General features: G+C 31.7%; 1 protein-coding gene across 1 annotated transcript; it reads left to right on the plus strand.

Annotated features, from left to right (window-relative positions):
- Nucleotides 1-4,806: 4,806 nt before the first annotated feature.
- On the plus strand, nt 4,807-15,101 carry LOC123718818. The gene is made up of 8 exons (XM_045675723.1): nt 4,807-4,810; nt 5,441-5,593; nt 6,381-6,516; nt 7,342-7,469; nt 8,094-8,219; nt 8,927-9,091; nt 10,756-10,980; nt 14,980-15,101. The coding sequence occupies exons 1-8, from the start codon at nt 4,807-4,809 to the stop codon at nt 15,099-15,101; spliced, it is 1,059 nt and encodes a 352-aa protein (XP_045531679.1).
- Nucleotides 15,102-17,588: the final 2,487 nt, after the last annotated feature.

Consider the following 17,588-nt stretch of genomic DNA (forward strand, 5'->3'; position numbering starts at 1 on the left):
TACTTACAATTGTGAGCAAACGGTACTGGCTCCGTTTCGCCGCTCCTGTACGCCTCAGCAGACTGTAAATATTTATCTAAAGTTTTCCTGTGATTCGTCTTGCGCGTTTATAAAATCATGTCGACAAAACGAGAATGATGTTGTAAAAAGATGTCTCAATATTGGTAAAGTCAAGAAGACATGACGCAGTTCTTGAAAAAAAAATTAAATGTTTTGTGGTTTAACCCATTAAACTATGTACCGTCATTAGAACTAAATGTGCTTATCATAATATAAATAGGGTTTGCGGTTCCTGGAGCATCGGGGTGCTTTAAATAAAAGTATATTTTTGTTTAACTCTATATTAATCACTCGCATACAACAATAGAATATAAGCGAAATAATGACATATTAATTGATATGTAACAATTGAATGCGACAGTCGAAGAGAGCGCCTACGTCTAGCTATACCCTCGGGGCGTAACTCCTATACGTTAATTGTTATGAAACTAATGACTGCAAAATAACAGTTGAAGAGATTGCCTGCGTCTGGTTATACTCTCGGGAAAAGAAAGCCTGAGTGAGCAAAATGTACAGCCTTGGCTCGCAGGAAAAAGTGCAAAATGATAAGATACATTATATGCTTAAAATTTTCTAATTTCTGAAATGGGAGCTTTTAATCACGGAATTATCACCACACTATCACTAACGCTAGGACCCATACGGCATGGGCCTTTGCACTACCTTACCGGAGTCAGGTCCCGGGCCTTAAGCATAACCCTGTTCAGTAAAAATCAGTAAAAAAATATCATAGTGTGCAATTTACGAATTTACAATTGTGGCATGTCACTTATTTAGTTTTAGTCATATAGTATTATATGTAATGTTAGAATAATTCAACAATTAAAACTGTTTGGTGAATGAGTGTGCCTTTGATGAATATGTATTTTTTAGGAAGCGCAATACATTTTATGAAAAAGATTAGCTGTGCGATACAGATATTAAAATATTATTTTAGATACATTGGTGTATAATGAAACGTAATTGCTTTCGCTTGTCACAATGTATATATGAATTAGAAGTCAAATTATATTTTACGTAAATAGTGTAACATGAAACTTGCTTCCAATAAAACTAAATGTTTGCCTTTATTTTGTAAATATATGTAATTATTGAGGCTAGCGCTTGATTAATTGTCACGTGCGATTACAAAGCAGCTCTTACACTAAGCTTTTGTATTAAGAATTCACAAAAATGCAAAATAATCATTCACTAATAAAGCTCTATGTATGTCTGTACAAATTACATCTAACTCAATAAAAACTAGAAAAAAGTTTAAACGGAGAAGAAAACCTCAGAATAACGAGACTCGAACCCGATTGACGACATAGTTAGCTTTACAAAAGAGAAAAGATGTTCTAATATTTTTGAAACTATATATATTTTCAATTAAAGTTTTATATGTAATTTGTATGAGATGTCACATGATGAGTTTTACGCTTGCTTAATGCTTATTTAGTTTGAATGGTTAAAATTACGTTATATTTATATTTTACTATTGCCAGTGTTTAAACCACAAAAATCCTACTCTAAATGTATTAATAGGATTCTTATGGTTATATTATTGTATTACTGATCTATCGATTGAAATAATGTAATACTATCACTGTTAGATGACATATTTCCCATAGTAGGATTGTTTGTCATATGTGATCCAGTCTGTGAAAATATTCAACAATAATATTTTGTTTGTTACCGTAAATTAAGTTGAACCGCATTATGAAGTTGAATTATTACCAATACAGTCAAACCTGGATAAGTGAGAACTCAAGGGACCGTGACCTCATTTTCTATTATAGAAGTTTCTCACTAACCCGAGTTTGTAGCTTACAGAGTTACAGAAGGGGACTGTCTCACATATAGAGGTCTATAAAACTATAGAAAACAATAAAAGACGCACATTTGGTTTAAATTAAATAAGAGTCCCTCGAAATTTAGAGGTATAGGCAAGTATCAATCTCACTTAAAGAGGTTCATGCGTGAAAAATTACTGTCACTTATACAGGTTTCATATTTCTCACTTATAGAGTTTTAGGAGGGCAAAATGACGGGACCCGTTTAGTACTCTCATTAATAGAGGTTTCTCGCTTACCCAGTTGTCACTTACTCAGGATTGACTGTATTTCATATTACAAACTTATGTTACATACAACAATAAACGGTTGATCCTAAATTATTTACTATGTTAAAGCGAAATAGATTAGTAATGTAGACCCCTTAATCAGAATACATCAAACTAAATTAATAAACTAATATGTCTCTTTTTGTCACCGGTTACACATAATTTGGCAGATAGAGACAAAGTTATTTTAGTTGTAAGATTGGAACTAAATTGATTTAGTTTAATGAAAATGGGGGTAAATATTGATTGTTGTAGATGTCCTTTTTATAGATATTAAATAGTTAAGTTAATATTACAGTCAGTTGGTAGTACCTGTATAAAACTAACAAATTAGTTATTCGTGGCTTAATTATTTTACATGTAATAGATATTGTGCGCTTCTAACATTCATGCGCTTCATTAGTGTGTCATTAGGTCATAAGTAATTATTACGTTTCGGACTTTTAAATTGACACGTGTAAGGGGTCGTTAAATATATAATTGATTTTATTTATAAATTTCTAAAGTGCTTAAGTAACCTTTAATACAGTAAATGACGAATTACAATAAATTGGAGACCCTCTGTTAAAAACATAAGTATATATACATATATATAGAATATAAACATATGGACTCCAACAATAGAGGCAATATTGAATTGCTATTGTTTGTAAATTTATTAATTTTTTAAAAATCCCATGTAAGCCCCGGAACAAATTGAACCTTCTTTGCTATTTATTTTGTTAGTTTGTTTGAACTTTTTTTACTCCGACAAGATAAGATGTGTACCGTTAGTTTCATTGTTAAAATTGTTGCGTTAACAAAACTTAAATACCAAAACAAAATATTTAGATTTGCTATCGTTTGTAAATTGTTAGTATTACAAAAAATCCCATTTAATTTCCGGAAAGAAAGGAACCTACTTTGCTAGTTATTTCATTATTTTGTTTGAACAAGTTGATACATTCACCTCTAGTTTTATTGATCGTCGTGTTAAATGGTAAAAAATATATTGCTAACAGGACTTGGATACCAATATGAATCTGTAATTTAATAGAAACAGACTTGGCGTAGTCTAACGTTGAGTAATATTTGGTTAAAATTCCAATACTACGAGAAAAAAAACAAATAAATATTTACCGGTATAATTACAATTATGCCATAGTTAAAAGCCCGAATACTAAATATTTCTTATTTTGTGAACATAACTGTGTGTTTTAATAAAAATAGATGTTGTGGTATCTCGTTTTATTTAAATCGGCATTTTAAATGATTACTTAAGAATTATTTGGTTTTCACCGGAGGTCAAACAACAATTTCCATAAACCAGTTTAATTTCAAAAAAATATAATATTTTATTACAAAGCGTGGCTCTTGATGCAGCTCACGCTAGATTTCTTACATATCTAGATTTTTTCTATATTCTAAGTAACTCATACTAAAGTGTCCGAGTAAGCACAATTTTAATTAGTGGAACTAGGGATACACACTACTTGATATCATTTTAAAATTAGTGTTTTGTAAGCATTCGAAATTGGACGTGTGTCAGGCCTATCTCATTTACGTTGAGGCCAGATATCAATAGCACACACTCTTTTTTCACGCAAGCAAATTCATTACTGCCAATCGTACGGATAGTGTTCGGCATTCGAAATTATCATGGCGATTGGAGCAAGCGGTACTATCTAAAACTGACCATACTACATTATTCCGTGGATTAAGATCGGGACTAGACAACGGCCAGTCTTCAGCTCTAATGTACTCCGAGCTTTATGAGCCGGCGCCGAGTTTTGCTGGAAGGACCAATCTTGGTTATTGAACATGGTGTTGTTAAGGGGCTTCAATACCTGCACAAGCATGGTATCTTGATACACTTCTACCAATGTTTTGATACCTTTTTCATAAAAGTATGTCTCAGTCACTCTTTCATAGCTAATACCCCACCAAACAACATCACTGAAGTCAGAAAGTTTCCACATTGCACTCTGTCAACTAATTGAAAAGCTTCCTTAGAGCTTCCATAAATACGGTGATATTGTTTGTTAAATTGTAAAAAAAATCTCATCTGTAAACAAAATTTGTCTGTGACCTCCCTTTGCGTACTGCTTCAGTAGTTGTTTCGGTCGTACCATCCGATTATTTACCATTTAAAATATCAGTTAAGAAACGACTAGTACATCACTTATAGGCTACAAGTCCTAAGTCATCTTTTAAAATACGCCACATAGTTCTAGGCGTTATCTTCACCTCCCGAAATAAAATCGGTTGGTTTCGGAACGAAATTACTTTCCCTAACTGCATTGACCACCTTTTTCGTTTTGTTGTACCTATTAATAGCCCGGTACACAAACATTTTACTTATACCAAGCGTATGGAGAGTTTTAAAAATTGCATTTCGCTCCTTATCTACTTTCTCTACGGTTCTCTTTATTACTCTCCATATTAATATCGCAAAATATTGTACAATGTATTGGCGCCAATATGAGAAAGCCCAATGAATAAAAATGACAGATTATAAATACAAATGTAATATTTTGTTAATTTTCAATTGTAATAGTATTTATGAACAGATTAAGTATACTAATTACTCTGTGACGTCACCTGAGTGTGAAACATTTCATGCGCACTATTGGTGCTAAATTTTCGTTCCGAGCTGCTGAACCACTATGCGTATAATAAATGTATATTCAAAGACATTGTCACCATCAAATTATAAAGAGAGAAATTTTATGCCATTGTTCTCCTTCCCGTTGTTATATTATAAATAGAAAGCATTTTCCTTTTAATATTCATTGTGACACGATGACACGAGTTTGCTTTTTCATATTTTTGTTACCTATGTGCCAAAGCATAGATATCAATTTTAGTACAGGGATAACGAAAAATAAAAATGTCAGTATATTTCCAATGAACCGTAGTTTTATTAGAAACAGTTATCATGATCCAAGAAAATCGGAATCGCGTTTTTGGCCAGTGCAGAAGGAGGGCAGATGTAAGTACTTTAAGTATATCAAACACATTACTAAAACGATAGCTAGACGAATTTTAAAACAATTGAAAAATTGACTAGTTTTAAGTTAGCTTAGCGAGCGCTATTGCCTGAAATTCCGAGTGATCAATACTCCGGTAAATAAAAATATGGTATTTATTAATTATTTGGTAAACATTAAATATTTATATGTACTTATAAATATATACAATAGTTTGAGAATATAATAATAATGATACTGTCTAGCACATTACTTGATAGTTAGTTTGTATAGAAACATATTAAGCATATATTTTAAACAACTTTTACAGTTCTTTCCCTATTTACGGTCGTAACGTTTCCGAATGGTGGATGCGCTGGCGCATCGGGTGACAATGGAACGTGTATGGCTGCGCGTGAGTGCTCTTCAAGAGGTGGTTCGGCTAATGGATACTGCGCTAATGGTTTTGGTCTCTGCTGTGTTTGTAAGTATTATTAAAAATATTATAACCAGATTTGAAGTGGGTGTTCAGTCTTCTACGCCACACGCCGTCCACTTTTGACATGATGTTTACTTTCTCCGTACGAGAGAATAATAAATGCGGACATAGACAGAAATATCACTGGTGCACAGCCGGGGTTTGAACCTACGACATCACGGCTCAAAAAACTGTTCTGTCATAATTGGAAATAATGATAAAAAACAAAAGTACTGATACTTTAATGGTTGATATATCAATTTATAGTACTTAAGGAATAGAAATAGCATAAAATTATTTCTTGACCTCCCTTATTTTTAATACTTCTACTGAGCTACTACTGAGCAACTTGAAAATCGTACTCGGCGAGTGCCCACACCGGTGCAACGCAACAACAGCTATTCGGTTTTCTTTCAATTTCCACTCCATCGTGAAAAGTTACGGAAAGTGATTACTTTTTGTTTTAAAACAATAGACGAACATTCAAAAATAGAATGCAATATTTGTTTCTAAAAACATGTTCGAAATTTAAAAATAATGTGCCAGTAATAACTTTGGGACCAACTACGTATATTTAAACGGTGAATTAAAATGATTCAGCCTTTTTAATATTACTGAAGCTACCGTAACCTCTTTATATGTCTCCCTCTGGTGTAAAACGTACCACTCTTATACTGCTGCGAAAAGTATTTTTTAATAGAACGCAGTGTAAGTAATTCATAGGGGGTTACGTGAAAATTAGAAGGCTATTTCGACCGAATAATATGCAATTTAATAATAAACTATTTCGAAGTTATGACATCATGCGGCAGCACATCATCGGAGAATGGTACATATTTTGTCAATTCTGGATATCCCTCGCCGTATGATGGCACTGGCTCGTGTGAACTTACTATAAACAAATCACATTCAACCGTCTGTCAAATAAGGTAATTGTCTTAAGATCCTTAATATGGGTTCTAATTTAGCATAAGAGTAAATAATTAATGCAAGCTTTTTACAATAACCTTGAAGTTTTTTACATAGAAATTATTTTTATTATAATAAATAATAAATAAATTACGTTGTTACTTTGCATCAAAAAACAACCCATTATTAACAGTTTCTTTTTTCTGTAAAATTTGTATTGTTAAATTCTTGGTGTGACCGCAAATCACTACATATTATAAAACAATCAACAAACAAAACTACTGCACGGATTTTAAATTACCAAGGTTGTTTAGAAAATGTTTGTTAGTACATGAAACCATCATGTTCCTCATTAGATATTAAATCTCTTAATATTTATTTAATAAAATTTTGTTAATTATATTAATTATTTGTTATGAAAACGGGCAAATAGGAGCATGCACTACAGTAGTATGTACACACACGTAGTATCAAGTCAGTATAAAATTTAAAAATGTGTCAATATTTACAATAAAACATAAAAAGTCAATTTTAATTTCTTCGCCGCCTTTTGTGAGTAATAAGACCGAATGGGAAAAACTCTCACCCGTGGGTAGGCACCGTGAAACATTCATGGGTCAACAACGTACTATGTCGTACAAAAAAGAAACAAGTAATTTTATTGGATAGGTAATTATCGTCCCCCTTGTCGTTTATATACTATCCTAACGAGCTTTTAGGGGCTTAAGCGGGCAAGAAAGTCAGGTGATGCCTCAGGCTTATACGCCCAGTGAGTTACTTTACCGGCATAAATTCCTAATTTACTTACATAATACATTCGTTATATTTAAACTTGATTATTTTAGATTAGACTTCGATCGCTTTGTGATAGCCGGTCCGGAGAAAACGAACAACGTCTGTAATAGAGATCAGTTCATTGTATCTGGAGGTAACCCAGTGCCTGCTATTTGTGGAATGAACCAGGGAAGTCACAGTTGAGTACCTCTTAATTAATATGACCTGAGAGGGCTACCATAAGGTGTCAATCTGTTGTGATAGTTTGCATCATGAATTAATTAAAAGAGCTTTATGATCACCTAACTTGATCTGATCGCAGTTATGCACGCGACTTTCAAAACCTTGCGTATATCCTCTCCTGTATGTTAACAATAGAAACATTAATTATTAAGAAATGGTGATTTCTCTGTATTTGTTTTTATCTAGAACTAAAGAATTTTTATTATTGCATAATTCGTACTTTCCAATAGATATTATTTTATGTCACTGGAATTCTTTCTCATTGTTGTTACATGTTCAGTGTTAGTCTAATTATATACGAGTACATTGAGGATTGATAAATTAAGATCGCTATATGTGCAAACATAGGTTATGAAGGGGTTTTTTTGCGATACGAACGATACTTTATCCTGTGTATACAGGTTATATTTGATAGCACATAATAGGGCTTGATGGCTTACCTTCCTTTCTGGTATCACGCACCATAAATTAATAATAAAGGGAAAGTATATATAGGAAGTATCCTATATATTGATTCCTAGTTAATAAAATAGGTTGTAATTAGTATGAAAGTGAGACTTAGCGACTTAAAATATTTCAGTGTACATTGATGCTGGAATAGGTACAACAAATCCCGTTAAATTGACATTTGTGTCCGGTGGTACATCGTTCGAAAGGATATGGAAAGTAAAAGTTACTCAAATACCCTGTGATACTATTTATAAAGGTAAGTCAAATAGTTCGAAATAGAATTAGTATCAAAATTTTATACAAAACTAAGAGAATTTTGAATTTAATTCTAAATTTGACGATTTTTTAAATGATCCTAATCCTTGGGATTGCTGCAGTTCAAACAATTTGTATCCTCCTATGCCACTATTTATAACTTGGCGATTATAAATAGTGGCGGACAGTTTCTTGCCAGTTTTTCTTGCCCGCTCTACTCCCTTGACATGCGAACTGGTAGTAAATGTAAATTTAGAATCAATTTAACATCTTTTCTGTTTACGTTCATAAGTGCACTTAACTATATGAATAAAGATATATATTTACATACGATTGAGCCCTTCACGGATCTTCCTTACATCACATCTGTCTCTTTGATAGGTTTTCCTACAAAGGCAATCCTTGACACTCACAAATCTTAACTAGCTTAACCTTTTGATGAAAAATGGCGCACGCCGAAAAGAATATACAGGGATTTATACGCTCAAGTTGAGATTTGTACATTTTTAGAATATCAATGATTTAAATTCCTTGTGATGCCTTATTTCTTTTTAATTTAGGCTTTAGATGAACACAAGATGATTGAAATCCGATGATAGGATTTAGGCTATTTTATTCCATTCCATACTACGAGTACTGTGTTTTATTGTGTACTCTTTAGAATAGTAATTTAATCAACAAAAGTTTATAAATTTATATGACTTTCAGCTGACGAGGGATGCCTTCAATATTACACCGGAGTTTCCGGTCAACTGCGGTCCTTTAACTACGACCCCACTTCTGGTTTACAACTAAGTAATCAAGATTATGGTATTTGTATTCGAATGGAGAGAAACTTTTGCGGAATTCAATATACAGCTTGTCCGGACAACGGTTAGTATCTAACCTTTTTGAGATCTCAGAGGAAGTTCTATTTTCTTAATTTTATTTAATAAATTTAAAAATCATTAACCGAACGCTTTACGATTACATGTTAACAATTTCTTTGAATCTACTACGTATAGAGAAAGTGCCATAGTCATATTTTAATTGATGACATTAACATAGTATAGGGGACATAGCTTTTAAAGGAGGTATTTTGCGATACTAACGACGATTTGCCCTAGGTTATATAGTATATACACGAGGTTAAAGACTCACCTTCAGGTAGATAGAGTACCTTTCTGGTGTCAATCTAAGATCGCAGCGTATGGTCTAAACCTAAGGACCCTTTCGGTTAGTCCTAAAGAGCAAAAGGCCAACTGACGATAACATTGTAGTGTGTTCTAAAACCAAACCTTATTCTGAATGAAAAAAGAGAAATTTAATTATGTACCTATTTACTAACAATTTTCGAAGACATGACATAAAAATTAAGATAAGTAAATTCTGTCTTCTCATGTTTAACTGATCTGGTCATGGTGACTAACAATGCCTTGGTTGATACAGAACAAGACACCTACTTGCCTTGGAAAAATATGAGATATGTATTTGGCTTACCTCGAAGGACTTACTTGAAGCACATTAAAGACGGAGGATAATGTGCGTGGTATGCCTTAAAATCATTGTAATAAACAATTTACTGTGTGAAAATCTTCATAAAATAATTTATTTGAAAAGCTATCTTAGCATTATTATGATATAAATATCTTTGGCATCTATTTGAATATCATTTTGCATGACCTTGCTTTGTACTCCTTGAACCCTCTTATAATCGATTTATTGAACAGGGCACTTAATTGTTTCTCAGGTGCGATCGGTTTTAAGATGTCTACAAATTTATAAATTAATTTATGTAGGTATGATACATTATTTTTTGATTTTCGGTTAGTTATGAAAGCGATGTGAAAGAACTCTCTAAATATTTCATCAGCTCGTCAATTCTATTTAGTTACCAGAGGGCAAAAAGTATGATTTATTTTTTATGTATTGGTAGTTAATTATTTCCTGTCTTATCTAAGTCTAAAAGCCCCATTTCCAACAAGTGCCGTGAAGATTAGTTGGAACGAACAGACATAATTTATAAGTTGGTAGTGTGCCAATAATGCTCTCTGCTTAAGAGGATATCATGGAACAGACACCTCGCTAGAAAATAGGACTAAAATTTTTGCATTTAATTCTATGATGAGTGTATATTCGGTCATTTGTTTCAAATGATTTAACGATATTTTATCAAAAACGTTTAATAATAATACAAAACTTTAAAAAGTTAAATCTTTAACTATATTAATATAAATATCTAAATATAATATAATATGTATCGGGTACCTAATCCGCATTGTTATACAAATAAGTAGAAGCCGAAAAAGTACTTTTAAATAGGAAATAAATAGGTAATAACTTAAATTTTAATTGTATTTTTTTTCTTCTAAAATTTATGTTCATATAAATTGTCACGTATTTTAAAATAGATAAATTGTATACTGTAGAAAATACTTTATATATGATGTGGTGTAATAATTAAATAAATGTACTTGAAGTGAACCCCAGTTTATTTTCCCTTCGAGAGATGATTTCATAATTTACTTTATGTATAATATAGTGCAAAATATTTTCAGTTAACAATCGATCCCGTTCATTCACGTTAAGTGGCAACAGTAATGGTCCAGTTAACTCAATGATAGGTTCTGGAGTTGGACCAAATAATTGTGCCAACGATTGGCTGTTAATACCATGTGCCGCAAATGTTGGTAGAATACAGCCAGCGCAAGCTTTATGCACAGATAGGATTTGTGGTGGGACTTTCTCAGCTGATTTGTCTATGCAATCTGCGTCGGTCTTGAGTAAGTAATTTATGATATAATAATTCTAATTTATTTCAATAATTAAATTTAAATTAATCCTGAAACTGAAAATTATTCCTGTATGTATACGTAACTTTCTTTACGGAGTGGCAGCTATAGGTATTTTACAGTCTCCGACATATCTAGGGGTGATACAACTTAGATGAACTATTTAGAACTTAGAACTATTTAGATGTACATTGCGTCACGTTTGTAATGTATTGGAATAAAATATTTAAAATTTTAGTTTCAAAATAACAAATGAAAGTTTAATGAAATTACTGTTGTGTGAATGTGTTTGACATTATTCAGTAACGTCAAGTCAGAGTACTTTTGAGCAGTCATTTTAAATTATTAAATATGTTAACCAGAGGTCGACAAGCGGATGCCTTATAACGTATTTCACTTCCCTATGCTTCCTGAAATGAGTTCTAAACTTATACAATATTCAATTTCGACTTTTTTTAATTATACACATGTCAGATAATTAAATATGTTACAACACTGTAAAAGACGTAATTCTCTTTTAAATAATATACAGACAGGATGATCAAGACTTTTATATTCCTGACAAGTATTACTTTATGTTTCATTTTAAAACAAAACGTTATCTTTCTACTGTTATCACAAATATAAATGAAAAAAAAACTATAAATTACTTACGTATTGCCCCTGGTGACTGAATGTTAACTTAACTTATGCGAATGAAAGGTGTGGTCCATTATTGTAAATTAGTAATGTCCCTCGATACCTTAACTAATGTTAACTGTCAAAATACTCATACAGTTCTATAGAGTAAATTAAAAACATTAACTTAACTAATCAGTTAATTTATTATCTACCAATTGAAAAATATATTACCTAGTTCTGCTGACAACTACTGAGAACATAAAGAGAAACGAAAGGTACAAATGCTGATAAATAAATACTTTATTTTAAATAATTTGGTCAGTGCTAAGCCGTTGCCTTAAAATTATATAAAGTTTTGGTAAATATTCGAGACGACATTTGACAGACCCGTAAGTCAAAAATGTATTGACGCTTTTTCTTCTTATTCATTATAGAAAGTCGTACTTATCTTGTAAATCCGTAACCGATACGAATGACGAATGTTTATATTTAACACTACTTTCTCTTTTATAATATATATTGTGACATATTTAATAATTAACAGGGAAAAACACAAACTTGTAACTGAATACACATCTTTAAAACAAAAACAATCAACAACAATACAATACAATCTGCTAATTGTAAATTTAAACCATTCTCGAATCCAAGTGGATTGAGAATTAGTAACACACACATGAAAAATGTAATCAACTTCAGTTCAGGAAGAGTTTAAAAACAAAAAAACACACAAAAGATTATATAAATATTATAATACTATATTGGACACAACGTAACAGGTACTTTAACCGAAGAATTTTAATCATCGAATTTTATCACGATGATATTAATAAAAATTATAATAAAAGAAATCTTAGGATAATTATTTGTAGTCTGCTAGAATTGTGTATCATCTACTATGACACAAATATCTGTAACTAGTAAGGGCAACTTTGCTGGGTGCGTTCAACTTTAAATAAAAGTTGTTTTAAATTTACGATACCGCACCTGACTTACGAGTATTCCCAGTTGCAAAGGCTTTTATATCGTTGGTTGGAAGCAAAGTTTATATTTTTTTATATTCAGCCTTCGAAAGGACTAAATTTTTCACAATAATAGTACTCTGCCTATCTAAATAAATGTCACTATTTTATGGTTACATTCTCTACAAAATTATTCTCCTTTCAAAATAATAATTAGTGTTGTTTCAAAACGCGGGCTGACTGACACACTGAATTACCGATAAGGTCAAAACCGTTATATTTATACCGTATATTGACCAAAATCGAAGTTCTAGGCGGGTAATATAATTATATACTTAATAAATTTCATCGGCTATTACAACCAAATATGAATAATCCCTTCAGATGTTTACTGTCATAATAATACGTTTTTTTACGTTCATCAGTGTTATTATAGAATTTTAAGTTAGATATAAATATACAATTTTCGGAACAAAAAATGAAACGATCATAAAATAAAAGATTTCATTCATTCAAAGAGATCATTGAATCAGGCGGAACAAGAAAAGCTCTTAAAAAACTTAATTAAGCGACTCCTTAGGTACCTAATCTCAAAACTAATCAAATTAATATAAGTAAAAAATCTATACTCCAAACCAGCTAAAGCTGAGAACAAACAGTGTGACAAATTCAAACGACCATATAACTACCCTCCAAACTTAGAACCGAACTTACATATATTACAAAGTGAAGTCAGGAAGCTATATTAAGCCAAAAGTTAGATAAAGCACCATACAAGATGACGAACGAATTACTGAAAGGATCCCTGTTGCAGGTACTGTTGTACTTTCTGACGAATATATTTATAGACGACATTCTAACATCAGGAAAGATTCCTGAACATTGGGAACAACAGGCTCAAATGAAGACTTATGGAACTATAGACCAATAAGCTTGATGTCAAACATATTGTAATAGACATTCTCCAAGATATTACACAGTCCTCCACATTAGACGTGAACCGATAATTGGAACAAATTGGACTTAGGAGAAACTTGCCAACGATAGATCATATACACACGGTCAAACAAATCATAGCAAAGTACAGTGAATATAACAAAACAATATATTATATATGGCTTTTATAATTTACACCAAAGCTTTTGACAGCATCAAACATGAACTAATATGGGAAAGCTTAGTAAACCAAAGAGTATCCGGGGCCTATATAAACGTCTGCAATGGAAAAATAAAAATGGAAACACTCGGAAAGACGAATGAGGTGTCCGACAAGAGGTGGCCCCTCTCTTTCGATCTTAAATATATCTCCCAAGCTATTTTCTGTTGTACTTGAAAACATATTCCGAAAACTAGAATAGAATGAATTTGGACTAAATATACGGGACGGGAGAAAATAACAATATCTCCAATTCGCAGACAACATTGTATTGTTCGAAGAGAACCCTCACAAACTTGAAGAAATGATACAAGACTTAAGTCTTGCATCTTATTATTAAATAAAGCAAGTGAGAAAGTCGGCCTGGAAATGAACACAAGCAAAGCAAAGCTACTATCAAATTTAATAACCAGCTTCTTCAAGATGTCGAATAGTAAATTTATTTGGGGAAAATTATCTCTCCGACTGATATAACCACCAAAGAGATCAAAAGAATAATAGCAAATGGAAAAGATATTGGTCACTGAGGGAGATCATGAAAACAACAGATAAAAATAAAGAACAATATCTTTAACACATGTATTCTACGCTACCTTACCTTGGGCACTCTCTTACCAGCACAAGGACATGCTAGCACACTGCCAAAGACCCATGGAAAGAACCATGCTGAGAATAAGAAAATTAGACAAGCAAAGCAACACAGACATAAGAGCTAGAACAGGTGTGAAAGACATTCTCACTAAGATAGACTAAAATAAATTGAGATGAACGGGTTATATGCTACAGAGCTCCCATGAAAAATGGAGCAAACATATTGACGGAATGGTACCCTACAGATGGAAAACGAAGAAGAGGCCGACAACGCAAACGATGGGAGGATGAACTCAAACTAACTGCAGGCTACAATTGGAGAAGAGACGCAATATATAGAGAACAGTGGAATCAGAGGATCTCTTGCCTTTGCCAAGAAGCACACCGAAGTCCGAGATACACTGTAGTGAAACTATATTAAAGATCACAGATCACAGAGTTTCGGAATATAAAGGCTATATTATTTTTATGTAGGTTATAACTTGTAACATAGTATTTCTGAATCCTTTGACTGTCTTTTGTTTTTTATAAACATAATAAAACGTTAACTTTTAGTTACTATAACTTATAAACGTTGTATGAATATAAATTATAACTCTTGTAACCCCTGTACGTTTCCTTTATTTATTTTCTGAGCTTGTGTCTTTTGTTGTTTTTCAGGTACAGTTAAACCATTTCGTCTTTGGTTTCATACAGACAATATTGAAGCGCCGGTTGACATCGACAATAGAGGGTTTTGTCTGAACTACGTACAACAACCTTGTACAAATAATGTTATATGAATAAATAGTATGAAAACAGTCTGAGAATTTTCTTCATAAAATATGTATTACCTTAATAAATCTACGCATATAAAATTATAAACTCTGTAAATTCTATTTTCTTTTTATTGGATGTTTTTTTTTATTATAAATCGTTACAGTTACGTATAGTTTTATTTATAGCAGTTATAAGTAGCGAGACTCTGCATTTGTGGCAGCCCTTAAAACGTCAATCGTGTAAATAATATAGAAATTTGTGTTTATACCCACCCCTTAATCAAATTGTTTTCATTATAATTATAAAATATAGTTCTCATGTTCTATTAAAAAAAAAACAATAATTGGCCTGCATACACTAAAACTTGCCCGAAAACTATATTTTGTTAAGAATCCAATTCATAATATCCTCATTATACGCTATAATTATTTACCGCTGAATCACAGTTCGATCAAAATTAAGTAAATTGTTAATACGAACGAACTAGGATCAATCTGCCCAACCCAAATAATTACTTTAATATTAAATTTTATTAATTTATTCCTAAAAATCCATACACGCTATCCTATCAGACGAAGCTAACAGTATAGTGTCGAACACCAAAGGAAAATTTTAAAAATATATATTCTTCCATACAAAAAGTTACCACAGGAAATGTGTGATGTGGTATCGCGGACTATACAACTTTGTACACAACCTGAATGCCTGGCAGCTATTTTACCAGGGCCGTAAAATGATCGTATGTTATGAATTACAACTTTCGTATACGCCAGGATAATAACCAGTAAAAAAATATCGCACCTACGCCGTTTAAATTATGCACGATCCCTGACAGGATTACAAGGATGTTCTTAAGTCAGTTGTTATACTGTAGGTGTATTATGTAGGTGTAGGTGTATATATGTAAGTATTCTTTTCAAATATCAATTTCATAGTGTATAATTGTATTGTCTTTTATTAACATAGCTTTTACACACCAAGAAAACACTTTTACAACGGATTGAAGCTATGTATTATCAACTAATAATTATTTAAATAATTTTAAATTTTCCCACTTTTACGCGTGCTTTACAGCATGCGTGGTCACGGTGATAATTATAAGTTTATAATAATAATACATAGCTTCAATCCGTTTAAAAAGTGTTTTCTTAGTGTATAATTGTTATAACATATGTGATTTTCAAGACCATAATTAAAATTAAAATATAATAATAAATTACATATTTACAAATAGGATGTATAATGTCCCGACGGTATAAAGATATTGACTGGCGGAGGCACATTTAGTAAGCCCCTTTCAACAAGCCTAAATGTTAGTAAACGTTGCTGCCATTAGAAACACAAATTCTATATTTTTATGCTTTGTACCAAGTGGAATTGTGATTACGAAATGTCATAGGGGCATAGTTATAAACTATCATGGTGTCTTCTGGTGTTTGTTTTAATTCAGTTCAGTATCATACATTGAAAAAGTATTGATAACGAAGTCTGGCCCAGCGAAATGTCTCCTTGGTGATTTTTTTTTATATTTAATTGGACCTTATTTCTTTGGCTCCGCTCACATACTCAAGCGTTCTCAGTCATGGTCGTCTATAGATTAGCATTATTTCATATTAGATTGAAGTCGTTTGTAAAAAGAAGTTATCTAACATAGCTTCGTTCATCCGGTCTACATCATAAGTTAAAAATTATGAAACTTTCATAGTGTTTTCATTATAAAAACCCGAAATGTAACGAAATTAATATAACAGTGAAATAATTTAAATTTGACGTATTGGATTAATACGTTACATGTAAAGCCTATGTGAAAATGAATGCTATCTCTAAAGCCCGATACCAAAACGAATTGTAAATATTTTCCTCGTCATATTACAGTCTATTTCATCTGACAGCCTCTTTTGTAATAAATCCCTTTGTTTTAGTTCTTCTATATGAGCATTTATTGATTTATATGAAAAAGTTACACAACGAACTAATTACGAACAGCAATTATAATATTTTAATATGAGTTATTGAAAACACAATACCTACATTAAAACACTCACATACTTATTATTACATATAACGTCATTATTTTATTTGTCGCAATACTACTTATGATGTTAAAATAATCTATTTCTGCCAATATACTTTACTTGCATTACAGTATTCAATCTATATATAGGTTTAATGGATAATAGATTTTATATTAATAATTTAAAACTTTAGTTCTTCAAATTAAGGGACATTTCGTAATATAATAACATTTACTCAACTTGGTATATGAAACATACTCCCAGGAGCTTTTCAGTATTAAGATCTTTAGTAGCGGCTAAAAACGTTATCCTCATAAAATTGCTGGGTGAAATTTACTGCCTCAAAAGATGCTTAGACGCAATGCTTTATTTCGCAAAAATAATGCGGTTTTTACACACTTACAAAATGAATATTAGAATTAAATGCATAATTATTTTTTCAACTTTTTAATTATTTTGAATTTGGAAGCCAGTATATTATTTTTAAAACTTCTT

The sequence above is a fragment of the Pieris brassicae genome, chromosome Z, assembly GCF_905147105.1.
Source record: "Pieris brassicae chromosome Z, ilPieBrab1.1, whole genome shotgun sequence".
Taxonomy (NCBI): Eukaryota; Metazoa; Arthropoda; class Insecta; order Lepidoptera; family Pieridae; genus Pieris; species Pieris brassicae.

Coding starts and splice junctions, on each gene's coding strand:
- LOC123718818 (XM_045675723.1), top strand. Junction 6,517..7,341: donor TCAACCGTCTGTCAAATAAG/GTAATTGTCTTA, acceptor TGATTATTTTAG/ATTAGACTTCGATCGCTTTG. Junction 10,981..14,979: donor GCAATCTGCGTCGGTCTTGA/GTAAGTAATTTA, acceptor GTTGTTTTTCAG/GTACAGTTAAACCATTTCGT.